Source organism: Tasmannia lanceolata, unplaced genomic scaffold (assembly GCF_043159265.1).
Source record: "Tasmannia lanceolata isolate RefF3 unplaced genomic scaffold, GAP_Taslan_0.1 ptg000020l, whole genome shotgun sequence".
Taxonomy (NCBI): Eukaryota; Viridiplantae; Streptophyta; class Magnoliopsida; order Canellales; family Winteraceae; genus Tasmannia; species Tasmannia lanceolata.
In genome coordinates this window covers 26,817,712-26,836,441 of record NW_027518697.1, presented here as the reverse complement: position 1 = coordinate 26,836,441, position 18,730 = coordinate 26,817,712, and the positions used below count along the sequence as shown (strand labels likewise).

Below are 18,730 nucleotides of genomic sequence, written 5' to 3'. Positions count from 1 at the left end.
CAAAAAAAGAAGAAGAAACCATATTTTTCAATATTTTAAAAGATCACCAACTATGTTTTAATACTCTTCAAAGGACCACTTGCTAATATTTTTTTTAATATTTTCAAACGAACCACCTGCCATTAGTTTCATGACAAAGATTGGCGATCTAGGTCATGTCTAGGAACCATGAATTTTTTTCATGATAAATTAGTTTCTCTAAGGCCATGTCTAGCAACTAGGTTTTGTTTTTTCATGAACGGTGTCTCCAAAGTGGTGAGAGACAGAGAGCGTAGGGCAGTGGGAGAAGGAGAGATTTGAGAGTGGACAATTGAGATGAGGGTGAGAGTGATTTGAGAGTGGACAATTGAGATGAGGGTGAGAGTGGCTAAAAATCTGGAAAAAGTGGATCCTATTTTGAGTAGAGTTTTTTGTGTCCTAATTTTTAGCTACTTTTTTTTTTCCAGATTTTTAGGTATTTCTCACCCTCATCTCACTTGTGTCCTCTCATATCTCTCTCCTCCCACTCCGTGCTACCCCTCTCTCACTACTTGCATACACTAATTTATTAAGGAAAAAAAAAATCACAGTAGCCAAATGTCCCCTAAGGTTTGAAGCAAAGAGGAGAAATAAAAACACATGAACAAGAAGTGACACCTCATGAATTAAATGAGTAAGACAAATTCAGCAATGAGGTGGCTGTGAAATGCTTTTGTGCAAAATTGCCTACTCTCCCCCCTCCTACTAGGGGTGCAATAGGGGTGCAATACGGGTCGGGTTGGATCGGGTTGACACCAACCCGAGATAGCATTCCCTCAACCCTAACCTGAACCTCGGTCGAGAATGGTCAACCCTAACCCAATTTGCCTCTAAATCTATCAACACTAACCCAAGCCATCTAACTTGAAATCAGGTCGGGTTGAGTCGGTTTTCACCTAGGGGCAAATTGAAAATACTAGAAAAAAACATAACCCTAAGGAAATCAAGATAAAAGTAGTGGACGTAGGTCGGGAACGGGTTGGTTGGGTTGCCAAGGCCTCAACCCTAACCCAACCCAAAATTAAATCGGGTTGGCTTTTCCCAATCCTAACACACCCCAACTCGAGGAAATGAAAACCCAACCCGAGCCAAAATCGGGTTGAACCCGTCAGGTTCAAGGTGAGCCCGACCCAAGTTGTTCCCCTGGAAAGTGCCAAAAGAATCAATATGAAAATATACTGAGAAAATGGTAACTTGCTTTTTGTCAGTTGTTGAGAAATGCCTTGTGCGAAATTGCCTATACTCTCTCCCCTTTGATTAAAAGCCATTTTAAATCCAAAATACTTGTGCAACTTGACTACTACGGTTTCTTTTTCCCGCCATTTCTCTCTCTCTCTGTCGCTCTCTCTCTCTCTCTCTCTGTCTCTTATCCTATCGGCATCCAAAAAACAAAATTTCCAAACCCTAAACCACATTTCGACTACCGACTTCTCTGGAGCAAACCCTATATTTTTACTGACAAATTGAGAAGGAAAGAGATGTATGGGAGAAAGGCCTCTCAGCTTTTGGGCGACCTAGCACGCACTGAAAATGGACAGATCACGCCTTTCAGTGTGAGTTTTTACTTTCTGTCCTCCAAATGATATAATTTATATATTTCAATCACATGCCTCTATCAACTTTCGTTTATAATTAGGTTCTGTTTGGATTGCATGAATTTTCAGGAAAAGTTTGGAAAGGAAAAATATTTCTATAATTTCTTTTTCTTTTCTTTTTTTTACACATGAAAGAGGATAACTTGAACTAACCTATACAATTTTTATTTAGAGGGGCCTTCAATTTATGATGATGTTTCTATAAATTAACCATGATCATATTATTTCCTTCTAAATTGTTGAAAGAAAATGATTTTTGTAAGGAAATTCATTTCTCTTAGAAATGTTTTTCTTGCAATCAAAAGGCTTTAGGCTCTGTTTGGATTGCTAGAATTTTTTGGAAAGGAAAAAGATTTTATAAATTTTTTACTTTTTTACACAAACAAAAAAATGATTAACTTGACCCAGCCCTATTCAATTTTTATGTAGAGAGACCCTTAATTTACATTGATATCCGTCTAAATTAACCTTGATCATATCATTTCCATATAAATTGTGTAAAGAAAAAAAAATCCATTAGAAATGGTTTTCTTGCCATCCAAACAGTTTAAATCTTTTTTTTTCCATCTGTGTATGTTATTTGCAGATGACATAGTATTAATTGATGAAACCAAAGCAGGAGTTAATTCTAAGTTAGAGTCATGGAGAACTACTTTGGAATCCAAAGGTTTTAGACTGAGCAAGACTAAGACAGAGTATATGGAGTACAACTTTAGTTATGTAAGGAGGCGGGGCGAGGATGTAGTAAATAGGTTTGGACAGGAGGTGCCTAAGAGGGATATCTTTCGCTATCTTGGTTCAATCCTACATAAGGAAGGAGAGCTTGAAGAGGATGTTAAGCACAGAATAAGAGCAGGTTAGTTGAAGTGGAAGCATGCTTCAGGAGTTCTGTGCGACCGTAAAATACCTACCAAGTTGAAGGGAAAGTTTTATAAGACAGCTGTGAGGCCAGCCGTGCTGTACGGCTCAAAATGTTGGGCCACAAAGAAGCAATATGTGCAGAAGATGAGTGTAGCGGAGATGCGAATGCTTAGATGGATGTGCGGCCACAAAAGGTTATAGATTGGATTAAAAATGAAGACATCCATAAAAAGGTGGGGGTGGCACCAATTGAGGAGAAGACGAGAGAGCACCGCTTAAGATGGTTTGGGCATATCCAACGTAGGCCATTGGATGCTCCAGTGAAAAGAAGTGACTTGTGCCAAGTTGATAGAGTAAAAAGAGGTAGGGATAGACTGAAAACAACTTAGGTAGAAACAGTGAGGAAAGACTTGATGGCTAGGAACATAACAGAGAACATGACCTTGGATAGGATAGAATGGAAGAAAATGATCCATGCAGACGAACCCAACTAGTGTCCCGATTAGACTTAGTCAATTTGAATTGGGTAGATCCATTCACTTTCTTCTTGAAATATTTTTGAAGGATTCATTAGCCGATCCCAACTAGTTTGGTTGGGACAAAGGCTTAGTTGATTGATTGATTGACCTATTGTTTGGTTCTCATAATGGTCTATGTTTTGTAACTTTTATTACTTGTACATTCTTTATTAGAACTTTCTGTGGTTTGGGTTCTCCCCCTTGAATTGGGAACTTTTGTTAGTTTGTGTCAGTGAATTACGGTTCGCAATCACTGCAAACAAGAGAATCTGGTCTTTGGATCCGACTCACTCTACACTTTTAATTTGGTTGATTATTTTGATGGAAGCTTAAAATTGAATTTGAAGGATGATTTGCAATAACCCCAAATAAAAGATTTTGATATTCAGATCTGAATCGGTCTGCACTTTTAATTTGGTTGATTATTATGATGGAATCATAAAATTGAATTGATACGAATCGGAGGTAGATTTATTAATGGGAAAAAAGAGCCGGAGGGGTATTTACAGGCTCATATGGGAAGGTCATCAGGCATTCTGCAATTTCTCCTGGTATGGGTTTCTTTTTTTCTTTTCTTTTTGAAAAATAACAATTTACCTGGTATGGGTTTGTTGTCTCATGTAAAGGTGTGTGATCCTCTTCTTGGCTCTTTCTTAGGCAGAAGGTATGGCTTTTCCAATGTGACTGCAAATAAATGTTGCTTTCACTGACATTCTAATTCAGTTTCTGATGTATTTGAGTTGTTGGGGATATGAAAGTAGCTCTCAGGTCATTGTTAGCATATTCGTTGAAAGGTAGATTTGGTTGCAGGTTGGCAGGCAGTTGGGCCTTGACCAAAGTTCCATCTAACCCCAGACTGCTATCCTTCCTACTTTAGTTTTCTGGCACTCCTTGCTTGTGTCTTAACTGTCATATCTCCAAATTTGATCGTATAGATAGTTAGGCCACTATGGCCAATTAGTAGTTGTACTTTTTTTTTTAATTTTTCGTTTATTTGAATTTAGTCGGCATATTGCCAGTAGTTTGTGTTCTTCAATTGGTGGTATTACGATAGGAAGTGGGATCATTTGAGACGTCTAAGTGTGGGTCATTACTTATTAGGGTTGTTTTGAGTTGCTGATAATTGAGAAGCAGAAATCTGGACTTTAGAAGGCGAGTGATTATTTTACATTTGAGATTGTGGAAGTCTCAAGATTACATGATTTTAAAGATTGGAAAGGAGATTCCCAGGGTCTCTTACACAGACGAAAACATTTTGTATGATCCAACAGGATTTTTACGAGCATGGAATGGTAAGATATGTACACTTCATTTCAATGAGTTACCACACAATATGAAATGCCACAGATGCTAGTTTCCTCCTATTTTGCTACTCAGGCTCTTATCTTGTTCTTTCTCCATGCTTACTTTGCTGTCTCATATATGGTTTTGCAAGGATGTAATGAAGTCTGAGGTAGGCATATGAAAGTTATCCTTTGATGGGAATCTTGTCTTGCGTTCTAGTTATCATTTGATGGGAGTGTGCTCATTTCACTCCTTTTCTCATTTTTCTAAGCTTTTTTTTTTTTTTTTGCCCTTAAGTCTACATGTTGGTATCTCATTTTCCCGTATCTCATCCCTTGTATTTTTCCCCAATGCTCAATTCATAATCTTTCACCTTTGTCAGATAATTAGTTTCATTACAGTTATTGAATGATGTAATGCTTGTCTCTTTTTGTTATGTAGATTGATATGTTTGGTCAAGTAATCGAAGAATGCAACGAGCACCAGTTTCAGCTTCAATCCTTGATGAGGTAATTCTCTTTGCTTTGGGTTGTGCTATATATCTCGAGAAATTGTACGATGCCCGACCGTCAAGTCACGTGAAGGTCGTACTTCAAAAGTACCACCCTTGATATTTGATCCAACAGCAGCATCTTAAAAAGTGCGCTGCTGTTGGATCAAATATCAAGGGCGGTACCGTTTTGGCGGTACTTGACGGTCGGGCACCATATAAAAACTCATATATCTCTGACTATGGAGTGTTTCCTATATCCATTGTTTTAAATTTCGGCCGAAATCTGAAATTTAGCAGCTATATCTGAAAATTCGGATCTCGGCTGCAATTTGGTCATTTTGACCTAAATTGTAAAAATTTCAGCCAAAATGACAGAAATTTACCGAAACCAAAACTGAAATTTAAATCCATGCCTACATCTAAGAGTTGCATCCAACCATAGTTTTCCCTGCCTAGCCAGAGTTATATATATGTTCTTGGCTTTTCTTGGCAAATCAACTTCTTGAGGCCAAAGAGTAACCCGTGGACTCTAGGCTTGTCTCAAAGGGGAGGGCATTCTGTCGAACTTTCAATGCTATATTTGCATCTCCAGAAAAGCTGAGTTCTATCTAAGAACTATATTGATAATTGATACAATTCAGGAGGGAAAGATGTTTCATAGCAGTATTCAACGATAAAAAGAAACTAAGATTCTTTCCACGAATTTGCTTCAATATTTTGTCAATGTTGTATAATTGGATGGGCTATTTGGAGCTCATTGTTAATGCTCTGATCGCTGTATTTTTAAGTCTGACCCCATGTAGCACTATATTGCAACAGGAAAATTCAGGAGGAAGGCTTGGACATTCAAACAACTAGAAACGCGGACCACTTTGGTGCTGTTATTCACCATCTCTCTTTAGTTCGCAATAAGCGTTGTCTCATGGCCTACATGTAACTAATTGAAATTTAATATTTTCTCATTTGCTTTAAAAGAACTGCTTCTTGCAAATTTAGTATCCTGAGTTTCTCTTCGTGTACTTGTTTGACATTCATCATTAGCTTATCAGGTACAACCGTGCGGAAATGATACGGGACTTGATATGGAAGGTTGGCCCTGTACTTCCCCAAGAAATTCAAGAGAAACTCAATTACTCAGAAAAAGAATATTTCAAAAATCACTCTTCAGCCTTAAATTCATACATGTCAGAACTTGATCTAGATTTGACCGTGGTAACTTTCTCTCCCTCTCTCTCTCACACACACACAGAGAAGAAGAAAACAAATGCATTTAAGAATGTACACATGCACTAATATAGTACTGATCTTTTGACTGTAAAGCTGTTCTTGTTTTGCTAGGATATGGTTCCTCCTAAGGATCCTTATATCCAGGTCAGGGTCCTTGATGATATGGGCGATGTGGTGCTTGGTGATCGATCAGCACCCCTCCTGCCTCATTCAGTGCATTTACTTAAACGCTCCGATGCTGAACAATTCATTTCACAAGTGTGTTCCCTATCGTTGACTAGCCTTGTAATAATGTGGCTTTGATCCCCTCTAATGTTATTGTTTCCTCTGATTGCCAGGGCCGGATGGAGGAGTTTCTGTTGACATGATCATCCTTACCCATCTTAATAAACATAGCCACTTCTCTGTTGTTTTCTCTTTCATTACTTTTGAATATTTCAGAACTCATCTTATTGAACATAGCTAGATAACCTTGTTGTTTTTTATTTCATAACTTTGAGTAGTTCAGATCTCATCTTAATTAACATAGCCAGATACCCTTGTTGTATTTGATGTCATTACTTTTTATTTTTGAGTAGTTCGGATCATAGTCACATATTTGCCTCGAGAAGTCTTCTGAAAGTATGTCTCGGGAGATTTAAAATTTTTTTTGTTACTTTCTGATTTAAATAGAGAATATATCACTTGTTGCACACTCAAGGGTGGGAACCACCGGGCCCGGGTTACCTAAATCTCAACTTTGACGTGTCTAACATGGGAAATCCTAAGGCAGGTAGGCGGAGTGCTTAGAGATGAAAATGGGTCAACGTCGTGGGCTTACTCAGGCCCCATCAGGATCACGGATTCTAATGAGGCGGAGGTTAGAGCAATGCTTCATGGCATCAAGCTTCTAGGTGCAGCTTCATAGATTGAGTGATAGTGGAGGGAGACTCTTAACGTTATCAAGTGGTTAAATGGGAGTCACTCCTTCCCTTGGATATTTGCTCAATGATTTGATGAGATCCAAAATTGAGTGGTGGGCTCATTTATTTCCTTCCAACATGTCAAAAGATCGGCAGATAGTGACGATGATAGGATGGGTGGTGCAAGGGTACTCAAAGAAAGCCTAGAGTTATTTGATTATCTTCCTCCATGAGGGTTCTCACCTTTTTTTTGCACTCTTTTAGTTGACGATCTCTAGTACCAACCACCTTGGTTGCGATTTATGCCGTTTTCTCTTCTTATTAATATAATCATTTGCCATTAAAATTTGGAAAAAATAGAATAATTAAAAATTATAAAAAAAATGTCATTTAAGAAAAAATATAAAATAAAAAATCGTAAAATTATTGTGTATTTTTTCACGATAAATGATAAAAATGAAACTGGTTCATTTTTTTAATGTTAGGATTATTTCGGGGTTTTGTCATTTTATCAAAATGTTGCCAAAAATGTCTAAAGATAATTGTGACTTGTTCATTTCTCATTTTAATAAACATAGGCACATACCCATGTTGTATTTGATGCCATTACTTTTAAGTAGTTGAAGTCCATCCATCAAGTCTCATGGAAGCAAAGAAAATGTTTTATTTTTATTAAGTAATTATGTCTGCTGTTTTCTCCATGGGGTTGGGCTGGTTCACCCTTAAGCTTAGAAGAATATTAGTCTTTAGTGGATTTTGGCTAATGGTTTTCTAGAAGAGAGTTTCTGCATTGTTGAGTATCTGTCAAAGAGATAAATTTGCTATTTGTTGTGCTAACTTGATGAAGGACATGAAAGACTCAATGTTCCGTATGCTCAAGCGGTTGGCAGCCTGATGTGTGCGATGTTGTGTACTAGACCGGATTTGGCCTATTCGGTGGGCCTAGTAAGTAGATATCAAAGTGTAGACACCCCATTTTGACCGGACCATTTTCCTCAAAGCCGAATAAAATTTTGAAATCGAATAAGGTCCCAAAGTTGGACAGGTCCCTGAAGCCAGCCATGAGATCCCAGAGTTGAGATGAAATCTTGAAATTGAAATTCCAGAAGAAGCAAGCCCTAAATACAAAGAGAACCCGAATTTTACCTGTCCATTGTACCTGCCCATAGGTACAAAGTTCCCAAAAAATGGTTAATATTCCCAAATGTATGTCGCAAATTTTCAAGTGAATCAGACAAGAAATGGAAATTAAGATGGGTCGAGATGGTACAATTATCAAAGCATGGATGTGTCAATATCATTTCCCTAAGTAAGCAAGAAAGGGAGTGCTAGTAACAGTTCTCATTTGAAAAGAAAAGAAAAGAAGAAACTATTTTCTCTACCCTAAGCCACCCTCTGGTTGTGTAAACGGGTGGTCATAATGCACTTGAGAAGGGCTGTCCCAGGGAGAATGGGGGGGGGGGGGGGGGGGGGGGGGGGCGCAAATTCATCACTTCCCTTACAAAACCCCATCGAATTAGGGTTTAGGAGCATCTGATTTTCTGAAAAGGGGGGATACCTCATTTTTTGCAGCCGCAAGAAAAAAATCCAGAGGAGAGAGGGAGCCGAGGCACAACCACCGTCATCCACCACCACCTCTGCACCTCCACCGAACCACCACCTATCCACCATCCTTCTCACCCCTGCAGATTTAAAAAAAAAAAAAACCCTCTTCCACAGCCACTTTCTTCTACCCCTAAACCCTCTTTCTTCGCCTCCATTACCGCAACCAACCACCACCACCGACCCTACCTCCACCATCTTCCACATCCCACCTCCACCATCTCCTTTATTGATAAACCCATTTCGTTTCCCCCATTTCAGAAACCCACCAACAGCAACCCCCAAAACCTAAACCCTCTTTCTCCACGTCCATTACCGCAACCAACCACCACCACCACCACCACCGGCCTCCCCCAAAACCCCATTCTCGCCACATACTTCCTCTCCCCAACCACAATTAAAACCATCTACCAAAATCCATCACCATTTCCAACCTCTGCAACCCACCTCTTCCACCCCCATCATCTCCGACCACCAGCCACCACCGACTACCCCTAACCCCACTTCGAAAACCCTCTTCCATCCTCATCTTCTCCAACCACCACCTCCAAAACCGAAACCCATTTCCACCCCAAGCCCACTTCGAAAACCCAAGTCCAAAACCCAAAACCCATCTCCAACCCCTTCTTCCACCGAACCACTACCACCACCCTTCACAAACCCATTGCCGACCACTCTGCACCTCCATCAGCCGCCATCCCCCCCCCCCCCCCCCCCCCCCATTATCTCTATCTTCTTCTCCTCCGTCTCTAATTTTGGGGTTTCTTTTGCAGAAATATAGAGAGGGTTAGAGAGAGAAAGCTGGTAAGAAGCAAAAGCTAGGGTCTCGGTGGAGCAAGTAGAGATCTAAAGAGGGTTTGAGAAAGAGGAGGTTCAGAGCCCCCATCACCGACTTATTTCAGCCACCACCACTATTTCCCTTTAATTTTTGTTCAAAAACCCTAGCTACAATCAGAGAAGGGAATAAAGGGGCAAAGGGAGAGTGGGGTTGCAATTTGCAGAGAGAGAGAGAGAGAGAGAGAGAGAGAGAGAGAGGGAGAGAGATGGGAGATCGGCAGAGAACATTTGTCATCTCCGAAAACGAAGAGCTGGTTCGGTTTCGGAGCACGGCGAGCATCTGAATCCAAAGTCAGAGTCTATTTTGTCCTAAATTTCAGGTAATTCCATTTTCTTAATTTCTTGTTTCGTATATAGAGTGTGCCTGTTATACTTGTTTGATTTCTGGGGCTATTCTTTCCATCATATTGATTTTATTCATGGACTCTGCTTCAATTTCCATTCAGTTTCTCATGCTAATCTTCTTGGGTTGCTCAATGTTCCGCTCGTCTCTGGATTTCTCGGGATTTCTCGTTTGGTTTTGCTGATTTCTTTAGAAAAGCGCATATGAGAGCGGCTCCTAAATCCATGGGCCTTGTTAGGAAAGGGATATGGATATGGGCATATTTTTTATTCAATGATTGCTTTGAGCTGGAGCTACTCCTATTTTGTCTCCTTCAAATTAGATCAAATTAGATCAATCGGGTACAAAGAACTGAAATTATTCTCAGGTGACTAAGTGCAAAATAAGAAGTGAAATGATTTTCATCATAATGGTAATGTGGTTCTCCTTGGAACTCCATCATTTAACATTGTTAGTTGTGCTTATTGCCTGTAACTAGTTGATTCTGTCAATTGTCTTCCTTTGGATCATGTGGGAAGTCGGGATAGCTTTGGAACTATGAATGTCCAACTCTCTATATCCACATCACTAGATGCTAACAGTGCCATTGATCCTATCTGTGCTTCTCATTGCTTGGGCGATTTCGGAATCCCCATCGATTTTGGGAGCACTCGTCGGGTTTAGGCGATGACGGACGGCAACCTCTTGAGCCAAAACCCCATTTTAATCAAAAGGGATAAAAAATACATAGAAATCAAATAACAACAAATCCAAAAAACATCAAAAAACTCTCAAAGCGTTTTTCGGAAAGCTGTTTCGAACTACGTTGGCTTGATCCCTTTCTACAGGGTACGTAGGCAGCTTGGGATCTTCATCCCAAGTTCAGTCAAACTTTTCAATAAAATCATTTAAACCTTTCAAAAAAATCATTTCAGCATCTAAAAGTATCTTTCAAGCTTTTCCCAAAAAATGCGAAAACCAAAATGGGCAAGGATGGTGATTGCCACGTCACTCGGAGCCTCATTTTCATTTCATTTCCGATTGTGATCGTGGTTTGCCGGTTTTATCGGTTTTTCGATGTTTTATCGGGTTTTGGGATGGGCGACGACGTAGCGTGACCCCTTTACAGGGATTGTCCTCGCTGAGCCCAACGATAGGCTATGACGATCGCGAGACTTGTCCGATCTTTAGCGGATCAGGATCACTGAGCTCGATTCCTTTAGAATCGCTCCCTGAGTCTATCGTATATCCCATTTTCTTTTTCCTGGCATTTCGGGTTTGCGCATACCATCTATTTACTGATTCCTTTCTTTCCTCGCATCTTTTAGCTTATCGTGTGTTTGTCTTTGGTTCCTTGTGTGTTTACTTTCAGCTTACTTATTCTTTGTGCGTTTAGTTTCACATGCTTAGCTGTAGATATTTACTGCTTTTCTGCTTATCATATCTGCTATTACTTGCTTAACTGTAGCTGTGCATGCGGATGTTATTGCTTTCCTAGATGTGATGGGTTAGGAGTAGATGCGGTGAGTTAGGATTTGGATGTTTATTTTCTTTTGCCCATTCCCGGGTCATGCATGCTTAGATAGACGTTTCCTCGAGGATACTCGTTCCCATTTCACATGATTTTAACCCAAAACTCTTCAAAATTAATTAAAAATTACATAAGAGACCAGGTGCTTGCACTTGGGCGAATCGGGGGCGCTTAATACCTTCCCCATTCGTCATCAGGCACGGACTTTTGTATCTCTGGTTATCCGTTGCAACAGAGTATTTCATGGGATCCGAGGCCTACTTCCTTGGATGGCGACTCTTCTTTGTTATAGGTACATCTTGATTCCAGGCTGGTCCTTGAATCGAGAGGTATCTCATTTATATCGCCACCCATGCTGCGAGTGGCATCATTTCGAGAGTTCATTGGTAGAGCTCTCCTTCACATTGTGGAGATCTTAGAGGACCGGCGTGGGATCTTGTGTCCCTCGTCACACCGTCCTCGGGATCGGGGTCCACAGGCTGGCGACTCTGCTGGGGATTTCTTGGAACATTGCCTAACTCTGTAAAAATGCAATTTTATTAATTTTGGAAGAAATTTGGACTAAAATCATTTTAAATGGGAACCTTTTCCGTTAGAATGCCATGGGCACCAGATAGGTGTGTAAATAAAACAAGGGCTCACACACTCACTTCCATCATTTGCATATATTATCTGTTTTGTGGTTACTTTCTGCTGTGGATATACTACCAGGTTACTCTCGGAGAGATACTATAAGTAGGAGCCGTGAGGGCTATACCCGCCTTCTAGTGCCACCGCACCAGTAGTATCTCAACACCTGGACACCTTGTGTGTAAAACGGACATAGTTCGTATGCTGGGCGTTAGTCACAGCATACAAGTAACTATGCACCCAGCCAGGTGGACCTCGCGACATTACTCCCTCTATATATTGCATGGTCATTTTGTTTGCATTTATGGACGAACATATGTGTTGCTTACACATGTGGAGCCTAGAGTTAGGGACTTTATCCTATTTTTTAGACTAGGGTAGTTCACTTTAAGTGGCTACAACGCGGTCCTAGTACACTCACATGTCAGTATTGAGTCAAGTGTCTTGACTCTGCGGGATTATATTTAGGGCTGGTGCCCCTGGTTAGGATGTATATATATGTATATATATTTATTACTAGATTAGGGCTTGCTTCATAGTTAGGTTTTCTTTCCTAATCTAATCCATTTTCCCCATCCATCCGTCTTTTGGATTATGATCAGATCATTGGTTTCACATCATTATCTTTATAGCCATGATCTATCTTCCCTGAGCTTGATCCTTTGATCGATCTTGATCAGATCGCTCCGCATGCCAATTATGAGTCTATCTTGCCATTATTACTACCAGTGTGTGTGTTCTTGCTGAGAGCCCTGTTTTATCAAGATCATAACAGCTTACTCTTCATGTTTAGTTGCCGAGACCCTCCTTGTACAGTCGTTATGCTGCCGGATTTTCTCTAAAAACCTTAAGCGTAACCATTATCCTTTAAGGTTATCGATAAACCATGTGCTTACCTTACCACATTTCCATGTACTGCTGTTATGCTGTCGGATTTTGGCCAAGGGAAGGATGTGTTTGTGCTACCTTTTGTTTCAACTTGCACATTACATTGCCATGTGATTACTTCTCACTAAGCCTAATGTTTGTGTTGTCCATAATAAGAGACTTGCCCAGTTGCCTATCATATCTCCCAAAAGAACCTCTCCATCTCTAAACTTTCTTGGTCTAGCCAGTATGCTGTACCTATTTCCTCTCACCTTGCTCAGATGGTTGAGTCTACTGAGAGTCTCGTCCTGGCCGAAATGAGGGAAATTATGATGAAATTCAGGACCTGAGAGACGGGGATCCCCTCATTCTTCTCGAACTCAAATGCTTCCGAGAACCTTGCACCTAACCATGTTGCACCTCCTCCACCCACCATGGGAACCATTCAACTCATTCAACCCTTCACAAATCTTACCACCTTTACCTATACCACCTTCGGGCTGGGAAGTAGATTGACTGCAAAGGGAAAATAAAAAAAAATGTCAGAGCTTGAGCTCCTTGAAAACATCATGCCAGAGAAAGCCTTGCCATTATCAGGTGTTGAAAATCAGTTTGAGCCAGGTCTACAGAAACCAAAGAGGCCGCCCCTTCCGAGATTCCTATTCCAGGGTCGAACTCCATAGTCATCACCATCATGGAGGAAAGCATGATGTCCATGAACTTCCAGCGCTAGTCTATTGCCTCAAAAAGAAAAGAAAAAAAAACCAAGTCTCACATCTTTGAAATTCGTTCTTTGTCGGCTGCATACCAACTCTCTTGTCAAAGTGGGTATGTCTAAATAATTGTGTCAATGTCAAGCTTGAGTATGTTGTGTCCATTGATCTTTCTTATTGTGAGTCAGTGTCCAGTCCTCTGTTGAGTTTGGTGTAGAGCCCATCATGGCGTGTCAAATATCACTGATGTACTTGAAATCTTCTATGAATTGAACATATGATTCCAGTGTTGTCAATATTCTTGTGTATTCGCTCTTGGATCTAATGTTAATAAACAAACTAAGACACCCTCCTCAGACAAGGATGCCGACGAAATTCCCCTCGAGATCTGAAAGATGGTCAAGCAAGAGGAAGAGCGTCGAGCAAAGCCACTTGAAGATGAAATCGAAACTGTGGATAGTGATATTGAAATTCGAGACTCGGAAAATACGGATTGGCAAAACTTTATCTCCCGAAGAGCGTGAAGAATCGATAAACTTATTTAGAGGGTTCAAAGTAGTCATGCTTGGTCCTGCAAGGATAAACTGGGGACTTGCCTTGGCACTGTTCAATGTAAGTCTCCCTCAACTTTAGACATCAGGTCGGAGAAGCGAAAATTTCAAAGGAAGAACATTAGACATCAAGTGAAGATAATGAAAAGATTGAGAGAAAACTCTCTGACAACAAAGTCACAATCATAGAACATGAGCCCAAAAGAACACTTGAGTTGTACATTGCGATGGAATTTCAAGTTAAAGCATTCAAGGTGTAGGGGCATTCCCCACATCCAAGCAAAAAAAAATCAGAAGAAAAAGGACGTCCAAAAAGAAGAAGATGATAGAATCCAGAACAAAAAGGAGAAGGGAACGTGCCCCCATGTCAACTCCTTAGAAATATCAGAATCCCAAGAAGTGGAGTCGGTTTTAAAGCATCTTCGGTGTATAGAGAAGGCCCTGAGTCTTAGAATACTGAGCATCAGTGCAAGATTCCAAAGACAAAGTGGGAATTCAATCAGTCAAGATTGCGCAGTACAGATGAAGTCTTGCCAGGAAGTGCCGCCAGACTCCTTAAAAAAAAGAAAAAAGGAGAGAAGAAAAGATTCAACGCCGTTGAACCTCAATCACTTCAGAAGCCTGTACACAAGAAGGCCATCATTGGCTGTTTGAACCTTCAAAACCAAAAATCCCAAATTCAAAAAATTCTTTTGCAAACTCCTTTGGGCCTTAACAAAATCAAACCTTCTTTTCAAGTGCCCACAAACCAGGGGCATTTTAACTCTGAACTACGCAGACCTGATCCCCAGTTCTTCAGGGTACGTAGGCAACCTGGTCTTCCAAGTTCGGTCAACCTTTGAGTTAAAAGCTAAATCATTCTTTTCCAAACCCCAAGCGAACTACGCGGACATGATCCTCCATTTTTGGGGTATGTAGCAAGCTGGTTGGACCAAATTCGGTCGAAATCGTTTGAACCAAAGAAATATCCAACCCTTTTGAACCCACGCCCACCTAAAAAGTCCTTCTAGTGAACAAGGAAAGGTTCGAGGCAAAAGCAGAAAGAAAAGAGAAAAACGATGGAGTCTGAAGACCCGCTAGGCTGAAAACCCGAAAGGGCGGCCTAGGCAAAAGTTAGGGTCATTCACCCACTAAGTTGACAACCAAAAAGTCGGCTTAGGCAAAAGTCAGGGTACTCAAGCCCGCTGGACCGAAAACCCGAAAGGGCGATCCAGGCAAAAGATAGGGCAAGCGGTCCGCCGGATTGAAAACCTGGAAAGGCAATCTGGTCAATGGCAGTGACTTCTCACAAGGAGCGAATCAATGAGATGAAAAAAGAACCTTCAACCGGAGCAAAATCTCAGAGTCCAAGGAGTGCCAACAAGCTTATTTTGACGCTCCTCTAAACTAGGGCATTGAAACCGAGCAACCTGAAAGGGATAGTAACTATGAAGGAAATACCGAAGGAGGAGAGTAGTGTCCCTTGAAACGGTGTTCGAAATACTCTTAGAGTGGCTAGGCCATACCCTAAAACATATAACACATAAGATCAAAGAGTGAAAAAAAAATGAGTCGAGTCTCTAGAGTAATAGTTTTCTTTGATTGAGTCATTTGAAATTCGTTTCTCCTATTTATTTGTTGTCATTTCCCTTTGAAGTCGAAGTCGCTGACGTTGGAAGAATGGCAGCATGCCCTTAAAAAAAAATTCAGAGTAAATCCTGGTTTAGGTAATCAGAAGGGGCAAGAGTCATCTTATTCAAACCTACCAGAGACCTTAAACCTCCAGAAATGAGTAATGCAAGAAAGAGATTCTTAGACTCAGCCGTCATGGTGATAGTCCTACTCTCTCCATCCGAAAAAAAAAACCTATGCAACTTTAAGCATTCATGAAACCAAGCATCTTTTCTTCAACTATCATTGTTCTTTCCTTGAGACTCTCGTCATGGAAGCACAAGTACACTAGGGGCATCTTTTATGACTTGCATCATAAAAGATGTCAAGCACACAAAGGCAATCAGTGCCAATGTCTCCAGCAAGTTGAGATAAGAGGGGTACGAGCACATCTTGAGCCATACCTCTAAACTCCCCAGCAAAACCAGTTCCCCAGTGGAGTCTAAACTCTACTATCTAGAGAGTCCGCTGTCGACTGTTTAAAGCATTCAATTCCAGCAAAATCTAATTCTTTCAAAAATGGGTCAGTGCCCAAAATCCCAGCAAATCATGTGAGTCCGGTCCTCAGCAAGGAACTCGCACTCCCATTTTCTCGGCAGGAGACAAAGTAATCTCCAAAAAATTAATCCAAATCAATCAATTTAAATCAATCAATCGATCAAAAGCGTGAGAGTATCAATCTTTTCACAAGAATTTTACTCCGCGAGCAAATTTCCATCGCTTGTTACTGCGTGAAGGTTCCGCATAACAGCGCTTTCTCTTCTGATTAGTGTGTGAGGGTTCCGCCTAATTAAATTCCACCTTTTGTTACTATGAGAGGATCCAAGCCCGTTTCTACACGGCATCCAAGCCCGTCTCATACGGCATCCAAGCCCTTCTCACACGGCATCTAAGCCCGTCTCATACGGCATCTAAGCCCGTCTCATACGGCATCTAAGCCCGTCTCATACGGTATCTAAGCCCGTCTCATACGGCATCCAAGCCCGTCTCATACGGCATCTAAGCCCGTCTCATAGGGCATCTAAGCCCGTCTCATACGGCATCTAAGCCCGTCTCACACGGCATCCAAGCCCGTCTCATACGGCATCTAAGCGCGTCTCATACGGCATCCAAGCCCGTCTCATACGGCATCCAAGCCCGTCTCATACGGCATCTAAGCCCGTCTCATACGGCATCCAAGCCCGTCTCATACGGCATCTAAGCGCGTCTCATACGGCATCCAAGCCCGTCTCATACGGCATCCAAGCCCGTCTCATACAGCATCTAAGCCGTTCTCGTACGGCATCCAAGCCCGTTCTCGTACGGCATCCAAGCCCGTTCTCGTACGGCATCCAAGCCCGTTCTCACACGGCATCCGCCATCCTGAAGCATTCTTTCCAAAGTCCCCTGAGGCATCCACTCTGAGTAAGACCCTTGAGGCATCTGACCCCTTTAAGAATTCAACCTTCGCAAAATCATTTTCGTTAATTCTTTCCTTCTTTAAACCAATTTCCGGGGCAGGTCAAAATGCGTTGTCCTTTTGGCTTTGACATTCGTGTGACGAGCACCCTCTGCTAAAGAGGGGCATCTGTAGACACCCCATTTTGACCGAACCATTTTCCTCAAAGCCGAATAAATTTTTGAAATCGAATAAGGTCCCGAAGTTGGACAGGTCCCTGAAGCCAGCCATGAGATCCCAAAGTTGAGATGAAATCTTGAAATTGAAATTCCAGAAGAAGCAAGCCCTAAATACAAAGAGAACCCGGATTTTACCTGTCCATTGTACCTACCCATAGGTACAAAGTTCCCAAAAAATGGTTAATATTCCCAAATGTATGCTCGCAAATTTTCAAGTGAATCGGACAAGAAATGGAAATTAAGATGGGTCGAGCTAGTACAATTATGAAAGCATGGATGTGTCAATATCATTTCCCTAAGTAAGCAAGAAAGGGAGTGCTAGTAACAGTTCTCATTTGAAAAGAAAAGAAAAGAAGAAACTATTTTCTCTACCCTAAGCCACCCTCTGGTTGTGTAAACGGGTGGTCATAATGCACTTGAGAAGGGCTGTACCAGGGAGAATGGGGGGGGGAGCGCAAATTCATCACTTCCCTTTACAAAACCCCATCGAATTAGGGTTTAGGAGCATCTGATTTTCTGAAAAAGGGGGATACCTCATTTTTTGCAGCCGCAAGAAAAAAATCCAGAGGAGAGAGGGAGCCGAGGCACAACCACCGTCATCCACCACCACCTCTGCACCTCCACCGAACCACCACCTATCCACCATCCTTCTCACCCCTGCAGATTTATAAAAAAAAAAAAAAAAAAAAAAAACCCTCCTCCACAGCCACTTTCTTCTACCCCTAAACCCTCTTTCTCCGCCTCCATTACCGAAACCAACCACCACCACCGACCCTACCTCCACCATCTTCCACATCCCACCTCCACCATCTCCTTTATTGATAAACCCATTTCGTTTCCCCCATTTCAGAAACCCACCAACAGCAACCCCTAAAACCTAAACCCTCTTTCTCCACGTCCATTACCGCAACCAACCACCACCACCACCACCGGCCTCCCCCAAAACCCCATTCTCGCCACATACTTCCTCTCCCCAGCCACCATTAAAACCATCTACCAAAATCCATCACCATTTCCAACCTCTGCAACCCACCTCTTCCACCCCCATCATCTCCGACCACCAGCCACCACCGACTACCCCTAACCCCACTTCGAAAACCCTCTTCCATCCTCATCTTCTCCAACCACCACCTCCAAAACCGAAACCCATTTCCACCCCAAGCCCACTTCGAAAACTCAAGTCCAAAACCCAAAACCCAAAACCCATCTCCAACCCCTTCTTCCACCGAACCACTACCACCACCCTTCACAAACCCATTGCCGACTACTCTGCACCTCCATCAGCCGCCATCCCCCCCCCCCCCCCCCCATTATCTCTATCTTCTTCTCCTCCGTCTCTAATTTTGGGGTTTCTTTTGCAGAAATTGCAGAGAGAATAGAGAGGGTTAGAGAGAGAAAGCTGGTAAGAAGCAAAAGCTAGGGTCTCGGTGGAGCAAGTAGAGATCTAAAGAGGGTTTGAGAAAAAGGAGGTTCGGAGCCCCCATCACCGACTTATTTCAGCCACCACCACTA

General features: G+C 41.7%; 1 protein-coding gene across 1 annotated transcript; it reads left to right on the top strand.

Moving 5' to 3' along the window:
* The first annotated feature begins 1,278 nt into the window (after positions 1 to 1,278).
* On the top strand, positions 1,279 to 6,561 carry PSF1 (partner of SLD five 1). Its single transcript, XM_077364685.1, has 6 exons — positions 1,279 to 1,571; positions 4,718 to 4,785; positions 5,589 to 5,702; positions 5,819 to 5,981; positions 6,108 to 6,254; positions 6,335 to 6,561. Exons 1-6 carry the CDS (start codon positions 1,497 to 1,499, stop codon positions 6,362 to 6,364), a joined length of 597 nt encoding a protein of 198 aa, XP_077220800.1. The 5' UTR covers positions 1,279 to 1,496; the 3' UTR covers positions 6,365 to 6,561.
* The last annotated feature ends 12,169 nt before the right edge of the window (positions 6,562 to 18,730 follow it).